Source organism: Manacus vitellinus, unplaced genomic scaffold (genome assembly GCF_001715985.3).
Source record: "Manacus vitellinus isolate BGI_N305 unplaced genomic scaffold, ASM171598v3 scaffold_22_pilon, whole genome shotgun sequence".
NCBI lineage: Eukaryota > Metazoa > Chordata > Aves > Passeriformes > Pipridae > Manacus > Manacus vitellinus.
In genome coordinates, this window is record NW_021939632.1 from 13354085 (window position 1) to 13379605 (window position 25521).

The 25521-nt window shown below is 36.4% G+C and overlaps 1 protein-coding gene across 12 annotated transcripts in view; it reads left to right on the plus strand.

Moving 5' to 3' along the window:
• The window catches only part of MYO3B (myosin IIIB), a 197306-nt gene that overhangs the window by 19214 nt on the left and 152571 nt on the right, over positions 1–25521 (plus strand). For 9 of the 12 annotated variants that reach the window (XM_018072678.1, XM_018072676.1, XM_018072681.1 and 6 more), the window contains 5 exons: positions 7168–7351; positions 8788–8922; positions 12273–12377; positions 12641–12740; positions 16240–16316. In XM_018072678.1, coding sequence (XP_017928167.1) covers positions 7168–7351; positions 8788–8922; positions 12273–12377; positions 12641–12740; positions 16240–16316 — 601 coding nt within the window. Of the gene's footprint in view, positions 1–7167; positions 7352–8787; positions 8923–10390; positions 10478–12272; positions 12378–12640; positions 12741–16239; positions 16317–25521 lie in introns of those variants that run through there. The other 3 variants (XM_018072682.1, XM_018072683.1, XM_018072684.1) reach the window with 2 other exon arrangements.

Below are 25521 nucleotides of genomic sequence, written 5' to 3' on the forward strand. Positions count from 1 at the left end.
ACAACCCGAGGTGAAATTGATGTGTTAGCTGTTAATCATTTGTGACTGCTTTAGTGTATTTTGCTTGTTGGAATTCTGTTTAAATGGCTAATGCAAAAAGCATTTATGCAATAGGAATACCACTGATAAGAACTTATTGTTTGAGTTGTTCTTCTGAACAGTCTTTCAGATATTTGGATTTGGTCTTGGAAAATAATTTCTGAATAATAATTTTTAATTAATTTAATAATTAATCTTGGTAGCTGACTAGGTAGATAATTTTATTTGACATTTGGTCCTTGGAGTTGTAGATATGGAACTGATTAATTGGCAGTCAGATAAACGAAATATATCATAGCTCCTTGTGAATGATCAGTGGCTTTATTTTCCGTGGTACTCAAAACTTCAATAGAAGTTTCTGTTGATTTCTGTGTTAGTAGCAAGGTACTCTTTACTTCACAGGATAAGACAACTCTCAAAAATACTATGTGCAGGAAGTGGATTTTTGCAATGATTTGATTCTCAGCAAAGCATTAATTCTTTCATCACTGAATATAATTTTCTGTGTTAGGACCAGTTAGTTTCTTAAATGTGTGGTACCTAACAGAAAACCTTGAAAATGTCATTTTCCATTAATAATACATTTTACCAATTTTTTGAAAACAAAAGAAAAATCTATTTTTTGCATGTAAGCGAGAAGTGCAGGTTTTCTGTACTAATCATCTCTGTGAATTACGCAATCTGCATATGCTGTGACCATTTTCTTGCTTAAATTTCAATGTCAGCAGTGATGTTAGGATATTTGTGTTGAACCTTAGTAAAACGCTCTTGAAGTTCCGTGAGAAAATCCTTTCTCACAGAAGATTGCATCCACCTTTGACAGAGAAGTAGAAATCCTTGAAATAAATAAGTTCCTACAGTTTTCATAAAAATCTTTGTCAGGCTATAGGAATGAACCCTAATATCGCTGCTGAGGTGGAATACAGTTTGAACTCTGTCCTTGATACATTCTGCTTTGGTCGTTCTAACCATGTGCTAACAGTGCCAGCTACAGCAAATATTGTCTTTTGGGAATATCAGAGAAAAGGAAGAATGAAAGTTATTATGATGATATCTTGGGTAAAAGATGCAGATTTATCAAATTCATTAGTTTAACTGCTCATGAAACAAGTTGCTTTTTGGCTTCCTTAGTTTTGTGAATTACTGTTTACAAATCTTTTCATTCTAGCTAGGTTTCAGCTTTTGTGCATATTCAGTTAGAGAAATTCAACTATGGTAAACCAGAATAAAGCATGTTATATCTATGAAATCCTATGAAAATGAGAGGGATTGAATGATTCTAACAGAAAGAAATTTGATTGCTAATATAATACTACTGACATTGAGGAAGGTTAGATAGAATAATCAAAGCACCAAGAAACTTTCTGAAGTATTAGTGAATATTTATATTAAAAAAGATGGAGTGACTTGAGTTCAACGTCATTTTCAAACCCTCCTTCTGTAGAAAGCCCCAGTGGTTGCTTGTTCTGTTCTTGATTGTGCTGTAAATTGAGTCAGTGTTAAGTGTTTAAGTGCATGACCCCATCTGTGCACGTTAAGCAGATCTCTTTAAGGCTAATACTACACTGCTTACAAGTACCATTCAACTAGAAAATGGCTTGAGGTGAAGCAAACTGGTATGACTCTTGTGTTCGCGTGCGGAAGACATGGAGCCATGGGTCTCTGGTAAGAGGGAAGCAACTGCAGAATTAATTTCTGGGAAGCAAAAAAACCCTGATTTTTGAGGGAGATGCAGTTATGAAGGACCAAGATGCCAGTAATGTTACTTGGACCCCATGAAAGGTGGAAGTTCATGGAGTGTTATTGCACTTACTTGTGAGTCACAGGATGAGGTGCTAAATTCTTCTGGAGTAAATTAACTTCTTTGACTCAATAATAGAGTCAGCAGTGCCTCCTGATCTGAGAGAGGCCTGCAGGGAAGACTGAAAATGCATACCCAATTAGATTTCAGGGGAGCTGGTCAAAGGCCAAGCTGAACTTTATCTTTGGTAATGCTCCTCCTAGATCTGTTTGTTTATAAGCTAGCTGATCAGAACAATGTCTTATCCCCCCTCCAGTAGTCATCTTTTCCTATTTGATTTATATGAACAATGCAAAAGTGATCAAACGTTATCGGGCAAAGGTTAACATTGTACTCATAAATATAAGGGTGCAATAAGAGTTTATTTATAAAGATTTGTAATGCAGCACATTATGATGCAATGAATCAAAATAAAGACACACACTGGATTGTCTGGACCAGGCACATACATCTTTCCTACTGTACATTTTCCAGCATATTAATGGAGAGTTTTCTGGTTTAGATTCAAACATTTGATCCAGGAATTTGAGTTAAGATTATAATCTTACAAGTGCCTTTGGTTCAGAGCTGGTTTAGGAATGGTGCTGTGAAATCTTCAGCATTTGACTAGATTGTTCAAAAATCAAGTTGTTTGTTCTCTTTATTTCTAGAGAAATAGGTGATATTTAGATTTCTTTGCCATGACGTCAGAAGCTGTTTTTGTGGTCAGTTTATTATGGTTGATCCTAGGTTTGGGGTTGTGATTCATGCTGTGATGAACTGGAAGCACAAGTAAGACAAAGGAGCAAATATTCACAATGCTTTCATCAGAGCAAGCATCCAAACACAATCCATTGCCACTGGTTATAACTCTATTCTGGCTCTGTGGCTGATACTGCAAGTCTAAAAGCTTAGATTATCTAGTCCATCCATACAAAGGAAGAAAAAGAAAAGGAAATAATGAAGATACTCCTGAATTTAAAGGACTTCATGTAGTCAAAGAGAATGTATGTAAGCACAATTATTAAAAAGTTTGGAAAGTTGGAGTAAGTGGAAAGGCAGAACATGTTTCCCACTTCTATTCTTTCCAGTTCTATTCCTCATTGTCCTGTTTTTTCCTTTATGTTGGCCTAGTGAAAAGATGTGATCAGTTAAAGTATGGGGGCTTTTTTGTTTGTAAGTTGTATAACATCAATAATGGCTTTTGAATGTACTTTTATCCTTCTCCTTCATCTTCTTCCATCACTGACCTTTATCCCGAAAAGAACTATGTGCAGCACATTCTGCAGTCTCTCTTCCTGAGACCAATTGAGAACAGTTATGGGATGGTGTGTTGATGGATTTTTTTGTATGCTTCATTTCAAAATATTGACATCTTCTTTGTTTTAACCTAGCCAGTGAGAAACAACAGGAGGAGACTAGCAGAGGAAGCTGTTCTGACTATCGATCTTGTGCCTTTTGTTGGTTCATTAATTCCTCTAACAATTGTTTCTGAGGTAGCTGTCTGTGTGTGACCATTTCTAACCAGCAGAATAGGGACTGTCATGGGTGGGTGAAGCCTAAGCTGATAACGTCAACTTTGCTTTCTGAATTCTTCTATCTGTGAGTTATTTAATTTAGTGTGGGACCAGTATTGAGTTCCCTACAAATTGTGAAATACTTTACTTATGAATTTGACAGTCTCTTCTTCCACAGTATTTGTAGATGCCAGAAGTGTATAAGCCAGCTGTTTCACAAGAGAGACAAGAGGGGTTAGACAAATGGAACATTGCAAAAACTAGCCCTCTGCAGTTATTTGTATGGAAACCATATGTTCAATTTCATTTCACTAGTATTGGCTGGGATTGCTATTTGTCCCTGCCAGCTGTATTAGAATTCAAAACTCTCTAGTACTGTGTGTCGTGATGGTTAGAAGCACCAAGCTGGAGCGAGGCTCATACTAATTTTCAAACCTCTATCTTACTGTAAGCTAGAAGAGGGTGTGTGTTGGAATGCAGAAAGAAATCACTGTTGTGTAGGAGTTGAGCGAGGCAGTACGAAAAAGCAAAAGGACAGTATCTACTATTATCTTCAGTACGCCCCAGTGCAGAGCAGAGCGGGACAATCCCCTCCCTCACCCGGCTGGCGATGCTTTGCCTGATGCCCCCCAGGACACGGTTGGCCCTCCTGGCTGCCAGGGCACTGCTGACTCATATTCGACTTGCCATCGACCAGGACCCCCAGGTCCCTTTCTGTGGCACTGCTTTCCAGCATCTCATTCCCCAGTCTGTATGCATATGGGGTTGTTGCAAGAGTGGTTGTGTTCATACATAACTTTTCATTGTATAAATAAAAAGTAAATGGCAGCCCGTGTTAAAACAGGGGCATTTTATTTACTGAAGCTCAGCAAATTGGGAAATAGAAAAAGAGAAGCACAAACTCACCTTATAGCTTCAACTTTTTCCTATAATGTTTGCATTTCGTGTTTGTTTTTTTCCTTTTTAATCCAGATTTTAGATTATTGAAGATAATACCAGATACTGTCCTTTTGCTTTTTTGTACTATAAAATATTCACATTTATTATAGGAATGCAATAATGTCATAAGGGCTAAGGGCACTTTCACTGATGACATACGTAGAGCCTTATTTAGATATGTATTACTTGATTCCAACAAGAGGCTGTTTTAGTTTAAACAGAAGAGGTTTATGGTATGTATTTTGCAAATCTGATTCCGTGTAATGCATAAACATGCTACATGTAAATGCTGCCATGTTATCAAAATGCACAAAAATGCACACTAAAATTTTTCTTCTATCCTCCATCATGACTCGTATCTGTAAAAATTATGCATTAGATTTTATTTTGTCAACAGTGTCTTCTAGTATAAAGAAATGCTAATGTGTTTTGAAAAATTGGATGTACCATTTACATATTATTCAGAACAAAAGCAGGCAATGTTTGTCCAGATTGTCCAGAAAATGATGCATGGCACTCTTTGTACAGATGTAATATTGTGTGTCCCTTCAAGCAGCTGTTGAGGATAAATAAGGTTTTCCTTAAAACAAAACAATCTGTATGATAGGGTAGTTGTTACAGTGACAGAGAAATAAATATCAGTCTGTCCTTTCTTTTCTTTGTAAGGTTGCATCAAAGCTATTTCCAGTTTATTCTTCCCTGTTTCTTTGCACATGAACATCTGTAATGATTCTCCTAAAGCATTATACCACACCTTCAATATGTTATTGTGTTGGGTTTTTTTTTTCATGAGATGCAACTGTTCCATGTTTGTATTCACCACCACCCTCACCCTGCAAGCAAAACTTGCTCTTAAGTTTGGCTTATCAGGAGCTCCATATCTGTGGCTGCTGTTCTCAGTGCATGTAGTACAGTCTGTTCACTGATTTCAGAGAAGTCTTTCACCTGACCTGCTTCTCTGTTGAGGTACTAAGTGTATGTGTTCAGAATACCGTTCTTGATTTGTGGCATGCTGTATTGATCTAAATACTGAGAAACTGTCCTAATAACTTACATTTTTGACCCACGACAGATAAATGACATTGACTCTTGCTTTTTTTTTTTCCCCTCCCCTTATTTTTTCTTCTATTTTTTGCCTTTTTATTTTTGTGAAGAGACCAAAGCAATTTGATGCGTTATTTGGCACCAGCTTCAGTGCAAATACAGTTTTACCAAGGAGGAAAATAGAGGTTTTCTCTTAAATGTACCTCCCATTGTTTTATATGAGAGATTATACTACTTCTAACCTGACTTTGGTGATAGCCGTGTTTTGTGCCTGCTATAGATAAAATACTTTGAGGACATGTAATCATTTTTCTTCTATAAAGGAACAAAGCATGCAAGTGAGTTTATACACGTGCTTCCATTCTGAATATTGTTATACAGACCTGCACTGCATATAGATTTGCTCATAGGTTGTTTTCTTCTCTATCATGAATAGAAAGCACAGTTATTTCTTTAATTAGATTGAAGTGCTGCTGCTTGAATCCCTATTAATTTGTCGGTTTCCGCAACCAGGCTCACATTTCTTTCTGACTAAATTTCTTATGCCGGATGGTTGTCACTGGTGCTAGAAATGATGAAGAGGTAAGACAGCAGGGTCTTAAAATTATTTCAGGCAGATTTTCACATATCAGGGATGCTTGGAAAGAAGTGGCTCAAGCCTTAAAGTTCAAGTGTATGTTGATGTACTAGTTCATCCATCTCCAAAAATCAGGAGCTTTTGCGATCAATGAGTTGTTGTGTTCAATTGCTTTTGTCAAGATTGCACTCTTATTTTTCTCCTGGGTCTCAGACTTTACATCTCCTAGTTAAGCATACAGATAGCTGGTCTACCTACTGACAGCCACTAAATGGGCAAATAATTTTTTTTCTGAGAGAACCATTAACCACTGAGCTTCCCTAATAACAATTATTTATATATGAAAGTTAAGTTAATCCCATCTTAAACTTCATCTTTCCTTTCTCTAATTTCAGTTCAGGGACGAGATCTGCGTTCTCACTACTTGAAATCCTAAAATGGTATTGTTATTTTCCTTATCACCAGAACTTACCATCTATGTAATTCCAAGGTGGAAAGGAGTTCTTTGCATAGGCTACAGTGGTCCCTTTGCTTCAGGATCTGCTCAGGAGTGTTTGGGAAACAAGTCCCCTGACCTGGAGATTTCCTGGACTTGGAGATGCAGTCAGCCAGGGTAGTAGACCATAACACACTGTGACTGACATACAGAGACAAATGCAATTGTTGAGAAACATCTCCAGGATGGATGTCACCCCAGTGGTGTATCTGTTCCCTATTTTCAAGTCGGTTTGTATTTTTTTATACAGCCAACCCAGTCTTAAATTTATCAAAGTAGTTATATGTACCCCTGTTGTAGATAAGTCAGATATAGTGAAGCATTATACCTACTGAAGACCTGTCTGGCAATCTCCAGGGAGCATTACACAAATATATGTAAAAACCATGACATGGCTTTTCAAAGCACAAGAAATAAGACCTCATTTCATAAGCTGTGCTACTCCAATTGTGTAAAATATCCATTAAAGAGTGTGCAGTAGAGGGAGGGGTTGGATTTTGTCAGAACTTGTTAAAATTTGTTTAGAATGGTGCAGTGTGTGGGGCAATGTTTGAAGCAAATAATACATACAATAAAGTAAGGAAAGAGAAGTGGTCCCCAGAGTTTTGTTTCCATTCTTTTCATTGAGTGATCTTACCTTTCTGTCTGGTTTTCATTTATGATTCTATCTGCATTTCTTCTCAAACAACATCTGATTTCTTTATCATAAGATGCCGTCTTTAGTACACAGTTACTTAGGGCTTCCCAATCTATGTATGTCTGCTTTGTTTTCCAGGAAGCCATTGTATGGATTATTTCAATATAATTCCAGTATGATTGGACTAGAATCGTTAGCCGATCCCTCAGATACCTGGGAAATCATAGAGACCATTGGGAAAGGCACTTATGGTAAAGTCTATAAGGTTGCCAATAAGAAAGACGGGAGCCTGGCAGCAGTAAAGATTCTGGATCCTGTCAGTGTAAGTAAAAAATATTAAACTGTAACTTCAGTGTTAATTGAAAAGAATTGTAAACCAGAGTTGAAATGTAAATCAAATGTGTAAGATTTTGAAACATCCAGAAGGGAACAATTTTGCAGAATGCATGGACAGAAGGAGTGTAGTACCAGAAACTGAAAGATGAGCTTACAATTTCATCATCTTACTTGAGTACATAATTTGCCTGGTTTCTATTTTAGGTCTGTGTAATTCTTTTGGTATAAATTTAGTTATCTGTGCTTGGAGCATGCAAGTGAAGAGAAGGCACAGAGAATTTCTCATAGGGCCTGCTATAGCAGGGAAAATAAAAGATGCTGGTAATGTTCTTGTTTTATTCTGTGTACTCTCTGGAAGAATTACTTTTCCCATAACAGAAGCACTGTGAACTTTAGGGTATTTTAGAGTTACCTTTTATAAGTAGATAATAGTGTGAGGCAATAGTTAAGATAAAAAGTGAAGAGCACATCTCAGATCCTCAGAGGTCTGTGCCAGCTTTGGTTTTAGTGGGTATTAAATACCTATCTTCCCTTGAGAACCAAGGCCCTAGTTTTCAATAGAAGATTTACCTGGCAGCTCTTCAGAGTGGATCAAGCTGGAGTTCGATCACAGCAGTTGTGCTAAGATATTTACTAAAAAACGTTATACTTCTGTCATCAATCACTCCTAAAATTCATTGTGGTTTTCTCTTGTATAAATCTGAAGAAGGCACAAGCTTAAATTTTTTAATAGTCACAGTCTGTGCAGAAACAGGGAAAAGTTCCATTGCTTGAGCGTTGTTCTGAATTGTGACCTGTGTGCTGCTATTAAACAGGATCTTGTAGTTGTCACAGAATTCTTCCATTAATAAATAGTTAGTAACCTTCTCTTATTTCATGGGTGGTTGTTTTGTCTCTCTTTCATTGTTTCTGATGTATGTCTTTCCTCATAAGAATGTATTTGGTTTTACCAATGTCCCCTTCGAGGTTTAGTGAAATTGTTCTCTGTTTAGTCCCATCTGATGACCATAGAAAAAAGAATAAATCAAAGATCATATATTTCCATTTAACTCACATGTTAAAAGTATGCATGATTAAAACCAGGTTAAAAATCATACATGTGTAAATTTCTTATTTAGATAACTGAGCAAAGTTAAGTATGATTTTTAATTTTCTTGTTTAAGTATATTATGCACTGAAAAATTCTTGAAGAACAACTGCTTGCTTTACACAGGCTTCACTTTTCTGTATGTAAAAAGAGCAAAAATGGCATGATTTGGTGTGCATTAAATTTACAGTTTAGTGTAATTTCAACTGCATTAAAGTAAAACCATTTAAAAGTACAAAATAATTAATAAATGGTTCTTTTTATACATGAGAGTTTATTCTTGTTTTGTTGAGAGTAACTGTCTTTATATGTTCTATGTGTTTGTTTTTATGTAGGATGTAGATGAAGAAATTGAAGCTGAATATAATATTTTGCAGTTTCTTCCCAATCATCCTAATGTTGTTAGATTTTATGGGATGTTTTACAAAGCAGATCAATATGTGGGAGGACAGCTCTGGCTAGTACTTGAGGTAAAAACATTTTGATTATATTACATCTTACCTAGAAAATGTGGTTGGGTTTCTGTTTGTTGTTGCTAAAGAGTCACAGGCTTTCATGATTCTCAGTTTGGGGCCTATAAGGACTGTTGATAGATGATGTGTGGTAGCCTACTGCTGAAAATCACATCCATTTAGAAGTTTATTCAGTAGGGAATGTCCTGACATTTAATTTCTGTTCAAGTTGCTACATTCTGCCTCCAAAACAAGCAGCTCCTTTTTTTTCTTGTTGGAGGAAACATTAGATAAGACATTTCTCTCAACTTTTGGAAAGCTCAAGCACTAGAGAGGAATGCAAAAGATGATGAAGTAGTAACGTGAAGGGCAGTTAACAAATAAGCTGCCTACTGAAGAAGTGAACAGTGAAAGTGTAGTGGGAAAGTCTGTTTTATGGTAATTTAAACTAGAGGCTGGTTGTTGTTGAAAACATAGCTACAGAAATGCCTTCTATTAACTCTTCTTGTTCAGCAGCAATCAGTATTCTTACAATGTCAAATGTACTTTGGTGGTCTTGTTTCCAGTTAAGTGACTGCCAGAGGTTGTTGCCAGATGAGGATTTCTTCTATATGCTTTCTAGGCTTAATTGATACAGAACTCTGCACAGACAGTTACTGCTCTCATGGGCAGTAACGGACCATTCAGACCTTTCTCTCTGTCATAACCAGACTGGTAAAAGTTAGGATTCACTTTTTAAGTATTGATTGTTTTAGAAATGCCACTCCCTGTTCTTGAATGATGACCAGAATCAGAATAGGGAATCTTTATTTCCATTTTAAGTTAATCCCAACAATACATCTAACTTCTGTGTACTGGAGAAGCATGTAGCTTGAATGAAAAATTTTAGATTGTTTCATCTTAAGTTTCAGTAACTATTAAAAAAGAATGTTAGTGGGTTTGTTTTGGTGTTGTTTTTCATTGTATGCATGCTGGCATCATGTTGAATTTGGGCTTGGTTTTCGGTGTGTTTTCTCTCTAAGTACAAGTGTATTGTTTCTAAAAGATCCATCAAGTGCCATATAACAAAATTTTGTAAAACAAAATCTAGACATACTCTATGTAACAAAATTGACTGTAGAATGTGAGCAGGTCAGTACGTTTGTATAGACTCTATGAATTAAGTAGGTACATTTCAGGTGGTTCTTGGCACATATTATCCAAAGTTTTGAAGAAATCTGACACTATATGTGTCAAACACTAAATGTGTTTTCCTTATATGGGCAAATTTACCAGACAAGGCAAACTACTTTTTGCCTTGGAATTTACATGCAAATTTATGTATGCATAGCAGTTACTTGTTATATTATAAATTAATGACACATTTTCAGTAAAAGGGAATATACAAAGTATTCAGACTTTGATCCCCGAGTCTTTGATGAAATACATTCATTTGATATGTGACTTCCAAAATTTGTAATAAAAAGGTAGATTTTTTTTCCTTTAGGCACAGTTTTGCCATGTTTACTCACTACAAGCAGGACCTTACTTTGATAAATGCCTATGATGAGGAAGGGTAGCAAAAATGGACACCGTAAGTATTTTTATGATGATGCAAGTCTTGGACAACTCACTAAGCAAACTTCCCTACTTTTCCATTTAAATGTGCATCACTCCACCTTTTAAAGTATTACCATTAAGTATGAAGTGATAATGAAGTTTTCAAATTAATTTTGTCCAAGATTTTTGCTGTCAAGAATAGTGTCACTGACAGCTGCAGGAGTGTTTGTAGGATATATTTATTTTCAGAGTCAGTCATTCATTTAACATATGGTACCAAACAGCTGTCAGTCTGTATTACTTTTCAGTCAGAACCAGCTTGGGGTTTTTTTGAAGTACTTTTATATATTTTACTTTCAGGCTAGAGATAAGCTTCATACAGCCCATCTCAACAGAATAGTTAGCGCAATTAAAGCAATAAATAAAAATCTTTGACATAATGGCTTGTCAACAAGTGTTTAAGCATGGAAAGAAAAACATGCACTTTCATGTAAATACATATGATGATTGATACTGAGCTGAATGCTCCCACCTAATTTATTAAAATAAAAAAATAAATTCGCTAATGAATTCTACTAAAGAATTAAAAAGTAAAGTCAGTTTCTACAGAACTTACCAGTGTTTTCAGTGAGGAAATTTTGCTTCAAGAACTTATTTACATAAAGGATGTCTTATTTATCCTGTGATGCAGTCCTTTCCATGAACTAAAACTTTCAGTCTAGTGAAATTTTTTGGATACAAGCAGAAGTTAGTAATAAATTAAGGAAAATATTAACATATCACAGAAATTTGTGATTGAATTGATACACAATTTATAAAAGCTATTTGAAATATGCAAAACTTGAGAGTTTGTGTTTTCATACCATTCTCCTGATTTGCGCTGTAGTATTTTAACTGATAATGTAAAATGAACTTATGTTGAAATTCATGTGATTCTGTATGGCAGAAACATTGGTAAGGGTGGTGGCTACAAAAACAGGTATAGAAGAGAAAATTCAGTGAGAGAAAGGCAGTCATTTTTCCCATCTTTTTTTTTTTTTTTTTTTTTTGTCAAACAATTGTGAATATTAAGGTAATAAAAGGACATAGAAAGAGGAGAAAGGATAGAGACAAATACCTGCTTAGAACAGCATGGACAGTAAATTATAGTGGGGGTGAGAACATACTTACAAAGATTCTAATTTTGCTTTTTCTCCTCCTCTTTTGTTATATGGCAGCCCATTGGTAGGAAATGCTTGCAAGAACCTGCTTTTCTGGATTAGAATGTTTCTCTTTTGTTGATAACGCGTGGCATTAAATCTGAGTATAGAGATATGGCTTCTGTCTACTTTATAGTGCCTGCCATCAGGAGCATTGATGAAGTGAAAGTGTAAAATGACTGGAATTTGTTGCCTCCCAGTTGTCAAGAACATCAGTCTTTTCTGTCTGTCCTTTTCTTTGCACAGAAGGATTTTTTTGAAAAGGCAATGCACATATTGTTGGGAAACAATCAAATAATGTAAATTGGATTTATAAATCCTCTTTTAACATCAAATTACAGTCCTGTTCATAATATTTTCATTTTTAGTGGTTTTATAAACTACAGTTTATAATCTTCAGTTTTCACTTCCCCCACCCAGGCTGCTGTGATTTATTAATAACATTGCTAATAAAATGTGTTCTAAGTTGGAGTAACAACATAAATAATTGCAAGGGGAAAATCTAGTTGTCTCCAGACTTGTTGTCCAGGGCAGTTTTGCACAGTAAGTGCTTATAGCCTATTGATGTATAGTATTGAGTAACTGAGAACTTGGTTTTTTTCTGTCCTTACAACTCCTCCCCCTTCACAGCTGTGCAATGGAGGTTCTGTCACAGAGCTTGTCAAAGGCCTGCTGAAGTGTGGCCGAAGGTTGGATGAAGCTATAATCTCATACATCTTGTATGGTGCTCTCTTGGTAAGGATGTTTGTTGGGTTTGTAATGACAGCAGAGGGTGCAATTTACTCATCTCCTACATACATTTTCCATTTATAGAGTATGGTAATGCTGACAATATTATGTGGGCTATTATAGCAGCAGGGGTTGTGTCAAGGCGTGTAATGCGGTGCACAGATGCTCCTATAGAGTATGTGCAGATTGTCTTCATTACATTCACTAATAGTAGGGTAATTGTTTTTAAATAAGGGAGTAAACTTATTTTTGTTACTGCTGGTATACAGGGCCTCCAGCATTTACACAATAATCGGATCATTCATCGTGATGTGAAAGGGAACAACATTCTCCTGACAACAGAAGGTGGAGTCAAGCTCGTTGACTTTGGTAATGACCACTTCCCCTTTGTTTTTCTGATACTGCAGTTCAGCCAAAGGCATTTGTTTACTTTCCCCTGAGAAGGCAGAATGCCACAGTAAGAGACTTTTTCAGAAGGATACTCAAAATTATTTTGAGAAGGAAAAATGCTGAAGGAAGCTGATTACAGCAAGAATAAAAATTCTAACTAAAAATCAGTAAGAGACTTTTAAAAGCTCAAACTTAATTTAATAATTTTAAAAGTTCTGAGGTACCATTTTATTTACAAAGCTCTTTTGCATTTCACCAGGAAGATCAGTTTCAGGGCAGTTGTCCTCCTAATTTAAATTTAGATATTCTGTCTTTTGCATATGAAAAGGAAACATACTTTCTGAAATGGTTTTGCTAGCCTTAAGCATATTTTTTCCCTCTGAGCAGAAGGTAAAATAGTCCCTTGGGTCCAAAACCCAACATCCATTTAATTTGTGATTATTGCTGTTAGATTTGAGCACTGCCAGTCTGGAAGCATCATAAGAAACAGGAGGGAGGGAGGAAGGAAGGGAAGGAGGGAAATAGAAACCAATTGGCAATAGAATTTAAGTCATTTCAGCTTTTTTTTTCCCACTTGAAACACACACTTAGAAAAATAAAGAAATGCTTTAATCCCTCAGATATATGTGCAGGGGAATGGCAATTTTATTAAAGGTAACAGATGCAGATTATTTGTTATATGATTTATTAATGAAACCCTATAATACATAAAGTAATTGTCATTGAGAATAGTAGTGTGTGAATAACAGATGTTTGTTTAGCAGTGCATGAAGGTAAAGAAAAATGTTCACAAAAGAGTGGGGATAAAATGGTGTGCCAAAAAAAATCTGCAAATACTTTTTATTTTTTAAATCCTAAAATATTTATGTAGTGGAAAGAAAATTTAATATCGATGATGTCATGGTATTATAAATTTAATATAAAAATCTTTTGAAGATGCTAAAGTAAGTTGGGAAATAAGAGACTCCTTAGTGTCTTTTAGGGACAGAAAGTCATTATTTTGAATGGTGAAGGCAGCAATTAAAATAGTGTAGGGAGAAACATATGGCCTAAAGCAAAACTTGGAGTGAGTCTCTGAACGACTACAACGGAGGAAGATCCCTTCTCATTTGGGGTAATTTTGGCAGAGTAATCTTTGTTTGTATTCCATTATGGGAAAAGTTGGCTTTTCTCCCCAAAGCAAAATGTTTTTATCAGATGTATTAAATGCCTTAGCTGCAGCAGAAGCTAAGCTTCCAAAGGCACAATTCCAAGTGGCACATTCAAGGAAACAGAATCCCAATCTTTCTTGTGTCCCATGGGTCTCTTTGATTCCACATTTATGTTTCAAGGTTTTTTTCCTACTTTTTAAATTACAACAGTAGTACTAGAACATTAAAACAAACATGACAGGATCAGAAAAAAATGTGAGTTAAATCTCAAGTGTTCCCTAATGCTTTATGGTTTAGGAAATGCCAAGAAATGCCCACATAACTATGGGCTTTCTGACTAAAGAAGCATCATGTGCCAAGCTTTTATTAAGTTGCTGTTTTTCCCCGTCTAGTCCACAGCTGTAATCACAGAGAAGAGATTCTGGAAATGATTTAGGACTGAGTCACAGGTGATATTGTTTGTAGAACTGTTTTGTCTCATTTGTTGCAGAAAGTGAAAGATACGTAGTGCAATTGCAAGGTATTCAGGAAGAGAAGGGACTTGCAATTCAGAAAGTTAAATGGCATCAAATTGGAGACTATTCTTGCTTCCGCCAGTGTTTCTCTGTGACGTTGGAGGGTCACATCAAACTCTGTTCCTCGTTTCCCAATAGCCAGTTTGAAACATCTTGTCCCCCTTTGCAGAAGAACTATGTGTTCTTGAACTGCAGCTGAGATCTGTTGCAGCTCTACTTGAGGCATGTGGAGTGCCTGAAAACTGAAAGATCTCAGATTAAGTACCCAAACACAGTGGATGCTTTGGATATTTTTAGGTTAATCCCTGGAACTAATAATCCTCTGCCAGTTTGTGGGAATGTTAAGCAGATTTATTGTTTGGTGAGTGGGGAAGGAAACATGTCAAAATAAAATAAAATAGTAATTTTAAATTTAGTATAGGATTGAATATATTAATGAGAATTCAAATCAGTGGGGTTTAAAAAATTAAATTATGACCTATTCAGTGAATTCTATCCATTCTGTCCACAGAAAGAGACACAATCTTGATTTAAAAAGTTCCTTCATATTCAAGTCTGTACGTACAGATATTAGGTCACAGAGAGGGTTACACAGATATCTTTAATTGAGACTTTTCTTTCCTTTATTGGTGACTTTACAGCTTGTTTTTTCAATGTAACACACATTTCTTCCCTCAATTGCTCTCAACAGCCTAATATATTTGAATAAATGATGGTCACAATATAAGTCGACCTAAAATGTCTGCAACTATCATTCATTTATTCTCATGCTCTCTCTCTCTCTCAGCTCTTTGGTATTTTGCACTGTTTTGGAATATCCCTAGATAGCAGCTAGGAATTAAGCTAGCTGAAGAGAGATCACAGTGAAATGCACAGAGACTTGTTTTATGTCCCAGCCATTAACTGTTTCACAGCAGTACTCAGAAAGTCACAAAATGGAAAAACTAACACAGAATTGAATGTTGAAGCCAGCAATCAAATAATTTAACTTATGAATCCCAATTTTTTATTTATTGGCATCAGTCAGTGTGTATATATGTGTTTCTGCCCATTTTTGTCTCTGGGTAATGCCATAGAGGCAAACCACTGTGGTTTTTGTTTTTAAAAAATGTTAAAGCAAAAATATATTTTTAAGTCAATGTTGGGTTTGTGTCAACTCATTGGAATGCTGCTGGACTGAACTCCATCAATTATATGTTGACTAGAGCACAGAAGATTTGCTGTGAAAGTTCATTCTGATTTGTTAACATTGTTTGATTGCACTCTAATTCATTCTTTTGCGTTTTTTTCAGTTGTTCATCAGTAGTCCAGCTCCAGTCAGCAAAGCTCTGATCCAAAAGTTTTGTTTTAAGTATGGGCTTAGTTCCTTAAGTACAAGCTGCAGTGTAAGCTTGGGCTTCTGAGCTTTTCTCAGTAGGGAAAGATTTAAGCAAGTGCATAAGTGTTTTGTTGAACAGGAGCTTCTGCAAATACGCTAGTGAACCAGTTTCCTGCCAATGATGATCAGGGAGTCAATTTCTGAAAAGGAAGTTTTAAAGTTGAGTTGTGATATTTGGGTGCCAATTGAATTTTTTAGTTTGAATGAAAGTGCTTCAAACTGCGAACCATTCACCAAAAATCTCTCAGCAATTCTGAATGAAAACAGCAATCTGATATTAAACAAATAATTCAGTGCAAATGCTGCACATCCTTTGGCCAGGCATTCTGCAGCTGTGCTCCCAGGCTTGGGGTTTGTTTTCTAGATACTTGAAGTAAACTGGCTGAAATGACAATGAATTTAATGTCAAGTTTCTTTGATCTGTTTTACTGCAGGTGTTTCAGCCCAGCTCACCAGCACACGGCTACGCAGAAACACCTCAGTGGGGACACCCTTTTGGATGGCACCTGAGGTAGGCAAATGTGCCTGTCTGAGTTGTCTCCATTCTTTGCAATGCACACTTTGCTGCCACTTTCACATAGTAGGAAAAAAGAGTATCTTTTCTTCGTAAGGCTTTGTTTCTGCCTTACATCTGGGCCTCTGTTCAGAAAAAATAATATACTATTAGAGTATACAAAATGGATTTCTAATAAACTTTATTATTTTATTCTGTTTAGTGTTTCTGTAAAAGTACAGCAATCTACAGATAACTGAAGGTCCTTGAAAATGTTACGACTTTCCAGACAAATATTGTATGTATTGAAAATACAGACTGGGAGGAGAAGGAGGAATTCCTTTTTTCCAGTCTTGCTATAAGACTCTGCAAAACCCTGACTCAGCTATGTATTCTTTAATCATTGACTGGGGACCTACACACCTAAACACGTGGACTAGCATAGGTTAAAAATGGAGAAAAATAATATGCAGGTGGCTTAGCCAAGTATCTTAGACCATATTTTTACCTATTACTTCCCAGACATAACCCTTTTCCTTCTATTTCATTTAATGCACTGTTGAACAAAAGTCCTGTGCATACTTTCCCAAACTCCAGACTTTGAGGTGAAAGATGTCAATCTTTGCCCTCCCTGCATTAAGGAACAAAAAATACTTATGAAATGTATAGATTATAAAATTTAAAAACAAAGATTGAAAAAAGAGTAGTCTTTTTATTTTTAAGTTGTTCAGCCTTTGTAACAGTAAAAGTCTTTTCTGTTAAAGCCATACAAATTTGGGGGCAATTGGGATGGAAATTGCATGTGTTACAAATACACACAGGTCTATTTCTGTATGTCAAAGGGTTAAAAGTATTCTTGCAAACATTTGTTTTAAAGCATTTTATACTTTTTATACATTTATTTTTGTTGCTAAGGAAGCCTGATTATAGCTGAGCAGAGAAAAGATGCTGCAGCGGGTCCAAAATTGATCTCACACAGTCTCACAAAGAATAGTTGATATTTTACCATCTCCATAACAACCAGTTTACGTCACAAAGGAGACACAAGATACCTTAGAAACCACTGTGCAAGCATTATTTATGGAATCACCTCAGTTTAGAAATCACATTTCTAAAATGAGAACTTTATAAAATACTTCTCTAGATAATAATGGACATATTATGAAATATTTTATGGAACTCGGATTAATATAGGTTATTTTTATAGTATTGTTTTGCTTGAATAATGGCCATCAAAGGTAGTAATCATATCAAATTTATTTTCCCTTCTCTCTTGAAAATATTAATTCTTGTGTTAAAAAGCCAAAGAGATAAGAAGATATTTTGAGCTGAAAAATTTTGACCTGAAAATACAACACACATGTAACCAAGGTATGTTGTGTGCACAGCACATCAAACAGGAACAGGAGTAGCTCTGAATGCTTCCTGTTTTGAAAAGATTTGTTGAAACAACCAATCCAGTACCATAAACATAGTAACCCATATCACATTTGCAGGCCTGTGTATGACCTGCAGATGAGGCTCCATAGATGTAACAAAACAGCTGTAAGGTGCTCAGATATCCATTATACTGTGGTTGAAATGGCTTTTAAATGTTGCATAACACATGTGCTCAGGTCACTACAGTTGCTCTCTTTGTGTTCATATAAATGACAGATTTCAAGTGAGGTGTGAAGTGCAATTTATTTCTGGGGAGATCTCTCTGGTATTTTTAAAATGTGCAGCCTGATTTTTATGTGAAAGATTAGGACTGCAATAAGCTGAAAAGCTCTGCTTGGGTAACAGCTTATTAGGAACAGTGTTTTCTAGATTAGACTGTGGTGAGGTCAGGAAACACTAGAAAGGCACTTAACTCAGTGTTCTGCACTCAGCTGCAAAAAACTTGCTGCCTAAAGGTTTTTGACATAGGGTAGAATTTATGTCAAAACCCAAAATACCATAAAATAACTGGACAGGACTGAAATGTTACTAATCAGGGAAATAGAAGGCATGAAGACTTTTTTTTTTTAAATTAGACTTTTACTATCTGTGTGTGAAACATAGGGACCTCAGTCAATGTGTAAGGTAATTACGGTATCTCATCTCAGGGTGAGAGAAGAGGGGAGATGAGAAAGCTTGCTTTGGAGGAAGAGACTGCAGGAGTATTTCAGAGTGAAATGAACCTGACAGGGCATATTTTCAAATGTAAACCCCAGGAAAATAAAACCTGAAGAAGAATGATGCAGAATTATTCAATATGACAGGAATAATTGGATGTAATCAGGAGACAAATATGCTGGAAACTGGAATCACTAGATCAGCCTGGGTTAGGAATAGTCTGTAAAATCAAGAAAACCATCATATTTTAAGATTAAGTTTGCACAACATATCAAAAGGATTGTATGGCATGGTAGTTGCAATACCAAGAGCTCATAGGAAAAATAGCAGTGACTGAGGGTGGCATAAGGAATGTGTTCAGCTCACTGTTCTTCCTGGCAGCACTCAAAGCAGCTTAACATTTTTGAGTGACTCAAACATCTTGGCTCCTTTTTCCTCATGACTGTGAGGCTTGTTTAGCAGTATCAGGACAAATACAAAAGATCTGTCCTTCAGCATTTGTTTTGAGCAGAGCTTGTAATTAACAAAAATTTTTCTGAAAAATGAAAATACAGGTAAAAACTGGACTTTGAGGAAGCAACAGGAACCTGACAAGGATAAGTCAGTTTGAGAGCAGCTTTAAAGTAGACTCAGTGAAAATCAATAACTGCTGCTTAACCTAATTACTGTTGTCTCACACTTACAAACAGAGACTTGCAGAAACTGAAACACTGGATACCGGTATACTAAGAAAAGATAAATAGGTCAGGATAGTGTTAATATGTTTAAAACTGCCTATTGCCAAACACTGAAGCTACCTAAAATCTTCTTCTAATATGCAGAAATAAATTGTGTTGTATGCTAGCAGGTTGAATCAGATTTGGAGCTTTTGAACTTCATTACATCTGTACATTTTGAACTACTTTACATCTGTAGTCCTAAACATTAACGTGTCTTGTTTTCTGCCTCCAGAGCATAACTAACGTTTGAAGAAAATCTAGTTCGAATAGAATTGCAGTTTTCTTTTTCCACAAATACAATTAGGTTATCGTTATCTAGCTGGAAACTTAACTCTTGAAACAAGCAGTTAGGATATCACAGAATAACAGAATCACAGGATCAATTAGACTGGAAAAGACCTCAAGATCAAGTCCAACCTATGACTGAACACCACCATGTCAACCAGACCATGGCACTAAATGCCACTTCCAGTCTTTCCTTAAACACCTTCAGGGACGGTGACTCCACCACCTTCCTGGCAGCCCATTCCAATGTCTAATCATATTTTCTGAAATTCTTCCTAATGTCCAACCTAAACCTCCTCTCATCCTGTCACTAGTTGCCTGGGAGAAGAGGCCAACATCCACCTGGCTACAACCTCCTTTCAGGCAGTTGTAGAGAGTGAGAGGTCATCCCTGAGCAGCAGGACAGTGCCAGCGAGCTCTCCCCGAAGAGCTAGGTCTGGCAGAATGCGTTACCTCCTCCTTTGCCTCCAGGAGAGCTGCACATGGGCTAGCATGGCAGGATGGGGTTGAAAAGTACGTGGCTGCTGGAGGGAACCTCAGGGAATGTTGCCAGTAACCTTGATAACGTATCCATAGTCTTGTGAAGGGATGTGGAGGAGTTGCAGATGCTTCTGTTTTGTTCTAACAGCTATGGAGGGATTGTAAAGCTTTCATGTTGAGTGTTTAAAGATTTAAAAGACAAATCAAAACAACAAGCGCAAAACAGCAGAGAAAAACATTTCAATACCACACTGCTCTGCACTGAGATCCCTACATGAAATATGTTTACTTATGAGGCTGGAGTTGCCTCTTAGTTTTTGCGGTCTTTGTGAAAGACCATTTATAAATCTGTATGAGGTGTACAGTGTATACACTTACATCTCAGAAGTAAATCTCTGGATCAGAAGCAAAATGTGTCTATTAATATGAGTAGTGTTAAGTCTGTGATGGTCTTGTGGTATAAAAACAAGATTTGTGTGCTTGAAAGCTTATGTGTTTTTCCTCACTGTATCATTTGGTCTAATAAAAGGTATTACGCTTCCCTACAAATCTAACCTGCTGCTAGAGCAGTCTTGTGGTCTCAGGAATAGTTCACTTTGATGAGTTAAAAATAAAAATTGATTACTCACAGTTGTTAAAATTTGACTACTTGACGTGTTATTAATTTACAATGAGTCAACGTTAATTGTGATAATTACTTATAAGACTTATTTAAAATACTAACTACTACTTCGGTAGTAAAATAAGTACTACTTATTTTGGTAACATTTCTAACAATGTAACCGTTTTCTGAAACACCATGGAAAAATTTCTGTGATGATACTAAGTAAAGAACTGAAATCCAGAGAAGAAAATGCAAGAATATGAAACAAATTTGAATCATAAATTTGCTTTTTCTTAATTACATGAATGTGCTTGAGGGGAGGGAGGGAGGGAAAGAGGAAGTGAGGGAGAGGTAGAGGTAGATAGATATCACTTTGTTCTGCCTAATTCGGTATCCTCAGTGCTGCTAAATGCTGTCATGAAAGACATTTTTGGTTTCGGTGTGTAGGAATTGGAAGAGTATTTAATATTATATTTCCAATGTAAATAAATGAAGTTGGGTTGCATAGTGCCAGGTGGAGCCCAGAAACTGAGTTGTGTTTTTCACTGACTGGCATAGCTAGCACTTTTGTTCTCCTTGCAGCAAGGGTAGCATTTTTGTGCCACGTTTGTTTGACATACGCAGTGCTTTTCAGCACTGTGCTCACACACCACATAAGCTGCTTAGTTGGCTACGTCAGCGGAGCACACACCGCCTCTCTTCAGGAGCGTCAGCCTTTCTGACTCCTTCTGTGGGTGGGTCCCTAGCACTCAGTGTGTAGCAGTTGTCTCCAGAGAGCACATCTGTGCTGCTGTTGTTAGTATTGTGTATGCTGGCAGCTCTGCTTTTGTACGTGCACTGTATATACTGAGGCAAAGTGAAAGTAAGTTCACTTATAATAATTCTGGGTAAACTTGAAAGGGTTTGATGTATTTTACTTCAGCTAAACATACCTTTAGCTTCCTCCCTGTGCACGAGTCAGTATGACTGCTGCACAAATAACAGGTAGTTCTCCATATTACTTGTTTACCTTCTTTTAAATCCACCTTTGATCTACTTATGTGCTTGATGAAGTTCAAAGAAATATTTGTATTGATTTCGGAACAGGCAGAATTATATCCTCGAATATAATGTTTTCTTGTCAGGGTGTGAATCATCTTCTGTGTCTCTGTGAATTTTTTGTTTCTGAACAAATTATAAATCACACAGAATGCCTAGGCACTGATTCCTCTTAATCTCCCTGAGTTCCTGTGACCAATTTGTTTATGTATTGTTTTTTCCAGACCTGTGAATTCCCCTTCGCTTCATTCTGTACCAATGTGACCCTCAGCACAATTAGTGTTGACAACTATCATAACACTGTCTGTTTCTCTGTGTGGTGTTTAGGTGCTTTTCAACCCAACAGCAGTGTAGCTGGGTATGAAACCATGGTGAAATTACAACTGAAACAAAAGGTGACAGCTTGTCTCCTTAGCAAGCCAAGCCACTGTGTGCATGTAAGCAACCCATGCTGAAGTGAAAGACTTGGTGCTTATTACCATGGTGTTTACTAGCAAATCTCAAGATAAACTACATCACTCCCTGAAGCTTTGGCATGAACATAATGTTTGCAGCAAACCAAACTACCTCTTCTGTTTTATTTGTGCAAGCAGGGGAGGATTTTGCTGGATACAAAATTGGTACAAGTGTGATGTTTTTGCACAAGGAAGAGAAAGGGAGTAGCATGTTCTTCAGTTTCGGATCATTTCTTTTGGGCTCTCTGTCTTCATGCCCCACTGGCCAGAGCAGGCATCAGCAGTGCTGAGTGGTGCTCTCAGCTCCAGACCTCCAACAAAAAGATGTTTCAAAAAAAAAAAGTATCTGAGTTCCTGATAGACACAGGAACATAATAAAAGATAAGTCAATAGTATATTCACTTTTTATATTTTGCTTTTTGAGATTTTTTTGCTCTGCAGGGAGTAACAATAGTTTTCAATGAAAACCAGGACTGAAGCATTCCCAAGGAGTTGGCTGGCTGGTAAACTATGACTTAGAAAACACTTTCTTCACATTGCAAAGTAGAATGTTCTCTGCTAGCCAACACAGAAAGCAAACTGCTGGTGTGCACCTTTCATAAGGGAAAAAACTGTAAAATTTGATTCTTACTTTAAAAATTAATGGCATCTGTGTTTCTCTAAGGGGTGCATAAGTTTGTAAGATTCTAGTAATGAATTCAACAGAAATGGAAAGCTTGTTTCAAACCAGCGTGATTGTTAACTTCATGTACACACTGGGTACTTGGTGAAGAGCAGTTCATTTTGTATCTTTACTGTGAGGCTGATCTCACTATAGTCAAGCCAGTGGTCTAAAACATAGTGGTTTACATGGTCCACAGGCTGAATTTTTTAAACAAAAGAATGCGTATTAAAGGAAATATTTTTCTAAAATAGTGACTGTAGCTTCTGGTAATAGAATGGGGGAGAATGTGATAGTGTTTAATTCCCCTTGGTTAGAATGCCAGTGTTTTGCCATAGTGTCATTTTACTGCCAGGTACCATGTTTCCTGGAGGTGTAGCACAAAGATACTTTATGCGTTCCTTTCTCTTTGTTTGGTAGGTAATATATTGTGAAGCTGAGAAAAGATTTAAGAATTTTTTCTCTTTTTTAAAACAACAGCTGCAGCATACTTTCTTTTCCCCATCCATTATGAATGCAGTGAATGTCAGAACATTACAAACATTCTGACTTTGATTATTTTAGTGTACCTTGTTAATCCTTCAGAGACTGAGATACACAGCAAATTTTGTTATCATCCTGTAGTTAGAAGCAATTGTGATGTGCTTATAGGGAAAAAATCATGGTGTCTTTGAATGTGGGAGACCAGCTATGTGTGTGGCACTGCTGACAAAGTCCAGTGTGACCTTGAGCAGGTCCTTCTCCTTCTCTTGAAAATATATTCCTCTGCATCATAAAGTCTGAGAACAAACAGACAAGTATTTACAAAGGACTCAGCACACTGATGACAACCAGGCAACTTCTGAGGTATTTACTTCCAGGAGATGGGCTCTCACAGCTTTTTAAGTAAGCAGATAAATATTTTTCATGTGTTAGGAAAGGAGGGATAACACAGTGCATTTAATTAACCACATATGGATAAGCTTCCAAGTTATGGCCTTGGAAGCGACTTGGATGATTTCTTTTCTTTTGTTTTTTTGAGGAAGTGTCATTGAATATGCAGATGATTTTTGGAACTGTATAAAGAAACAAAAATAATCAAGAAACACAGGCTTCCTCTTCAACCTGTGAGCAAAATTTCAGTGATGACCCATTTAGAATATATTATTTAAGTATCTCTGATGGATCTCCACGTTGACTTTCTTTACAAATTTTTGCATTTGATTTATTCTCTCTCAGGCATGAAAATAAAATTATCAAAAAGGCCTCTGAAACAGGGGTGGTGGTTTAAAGCACTCTGCTTGAGTTGTGTAAAATCTGTCTACTGCACAGTAAAACTCATCTTTTTCAAGAGTTAGAGCGATCTCTGGGATGAGATCAAGGCTATAATGAACATTTTGAAAAACTAAAAAGTATTCCAGAGCTTTCACTTAAAACATTCTGTTAAGGGAGATGGGAAAATGATATTTGAAAAGCACTGCATTAGTTAACAAAACTCTGTCTTTTCAAGTTGAAGAAAAAAATCCCCTGAATCCTCTTTTACAGTGCTTACTTCAATTATTCCTCATTTTTTGGCATACTAACTGGAAAAATTGAGGAGAAAGAGAGATCGAAACAGTTGTCGAAACATTGCTAGAAAGTTTGTGAAAGGTCTTAATTTTTCTGGACTGATTTACTCTAGGACAAAAAAAAAAGGAATTAATTGATGTGCAACTTTAATGCAAAAAACCCCCCAGACATTTCAGTATTATTTTAACTGTATTCAACATCCCTGATTTCAGATAAAATAAATGATGAGTGCACCACAGTGCATGAGTCCCAAGTAAAAGATGGACAAGTCCTATGGGCCTGTTGGACAAAATCACTACCAGAGGGAGGAATGCCTCTGTTAGGTGCAGTTTATGGAGAAAGTAACTAAGAGGTTAAACTGGAATCAGCAGCTTCTCCAGGAAAGGTTTTTTTACAGCGAGTGGCTCTCTGCCAGCAGCTTTCTGGGGTGCTGACTTGCATGTTGGCATCTCTGCAAAGTATTGTCCCAAATTGCAGTCCTGACACAAGAACTCAGAAGTAATACGGAATTTATAAAAAAAATAAAATCAAATCTCTTCTAGAACATAGGTACAGCCACCCTAGGACATGTGCTGTTTATCTTAAGTACAAATTACTAAAGGTACTTTAAAAACTATGAGGAAAATCATGGAAGCTGATAATGGTAATATGCAAGGATCTGACAAATTTTCGAAGCAGGTGGTCTAATTGTTTAGATTTGGGAAGACAAACTTGAGACAGAATGCCAAATCATGATAAAATAAAAAGCAGTGAAGCTGCAATTTTTTTCTGCTCCCTTTACAAGGATAAGGGCTAAATTAAAACTTTAGTTTGAATCTCACATTTAGATGTGGAATTGTTTTCACATTATATGAATAGTTAGCTTATTAGAATGTGATCAGTGGGTTGACTGGAAGTGTGCATCAAGTTTGTGAAATAAAGCAGCTCTGATGTCCAAGGAGAGATTCCTGCTAACTTCAGTTTTTCTTAGACAAGATACTTGGTATGTTAATTCTGATTTGTAAACTACTCAAATCTAGTAAATACAAACTAAGAAAGAAAAAAAGGCAGAAATGACTGATGTAACATTCTTATCTAAAAAACAGCTGTGCAAATTGGTCTATCCTCATGAATAGTCATAGAAGTTAATAACATCAATAGAGTTCTCTGCTGTTATAATAGGTTTCTGTAAGAAGCGCTTTCAAAACCAGAATTTAGTAGCGATGTTCTTTGTATAGATATTCGAAGCATCCCGTGGAGCTTAATGTATTAAAAAAAAAAGGAGATTGTTTGAAAAAAAACAAACCTGCTCTAATTTACAGTTACCTTTTTGTGGTGTTTCTTCTAGCTGGGATAT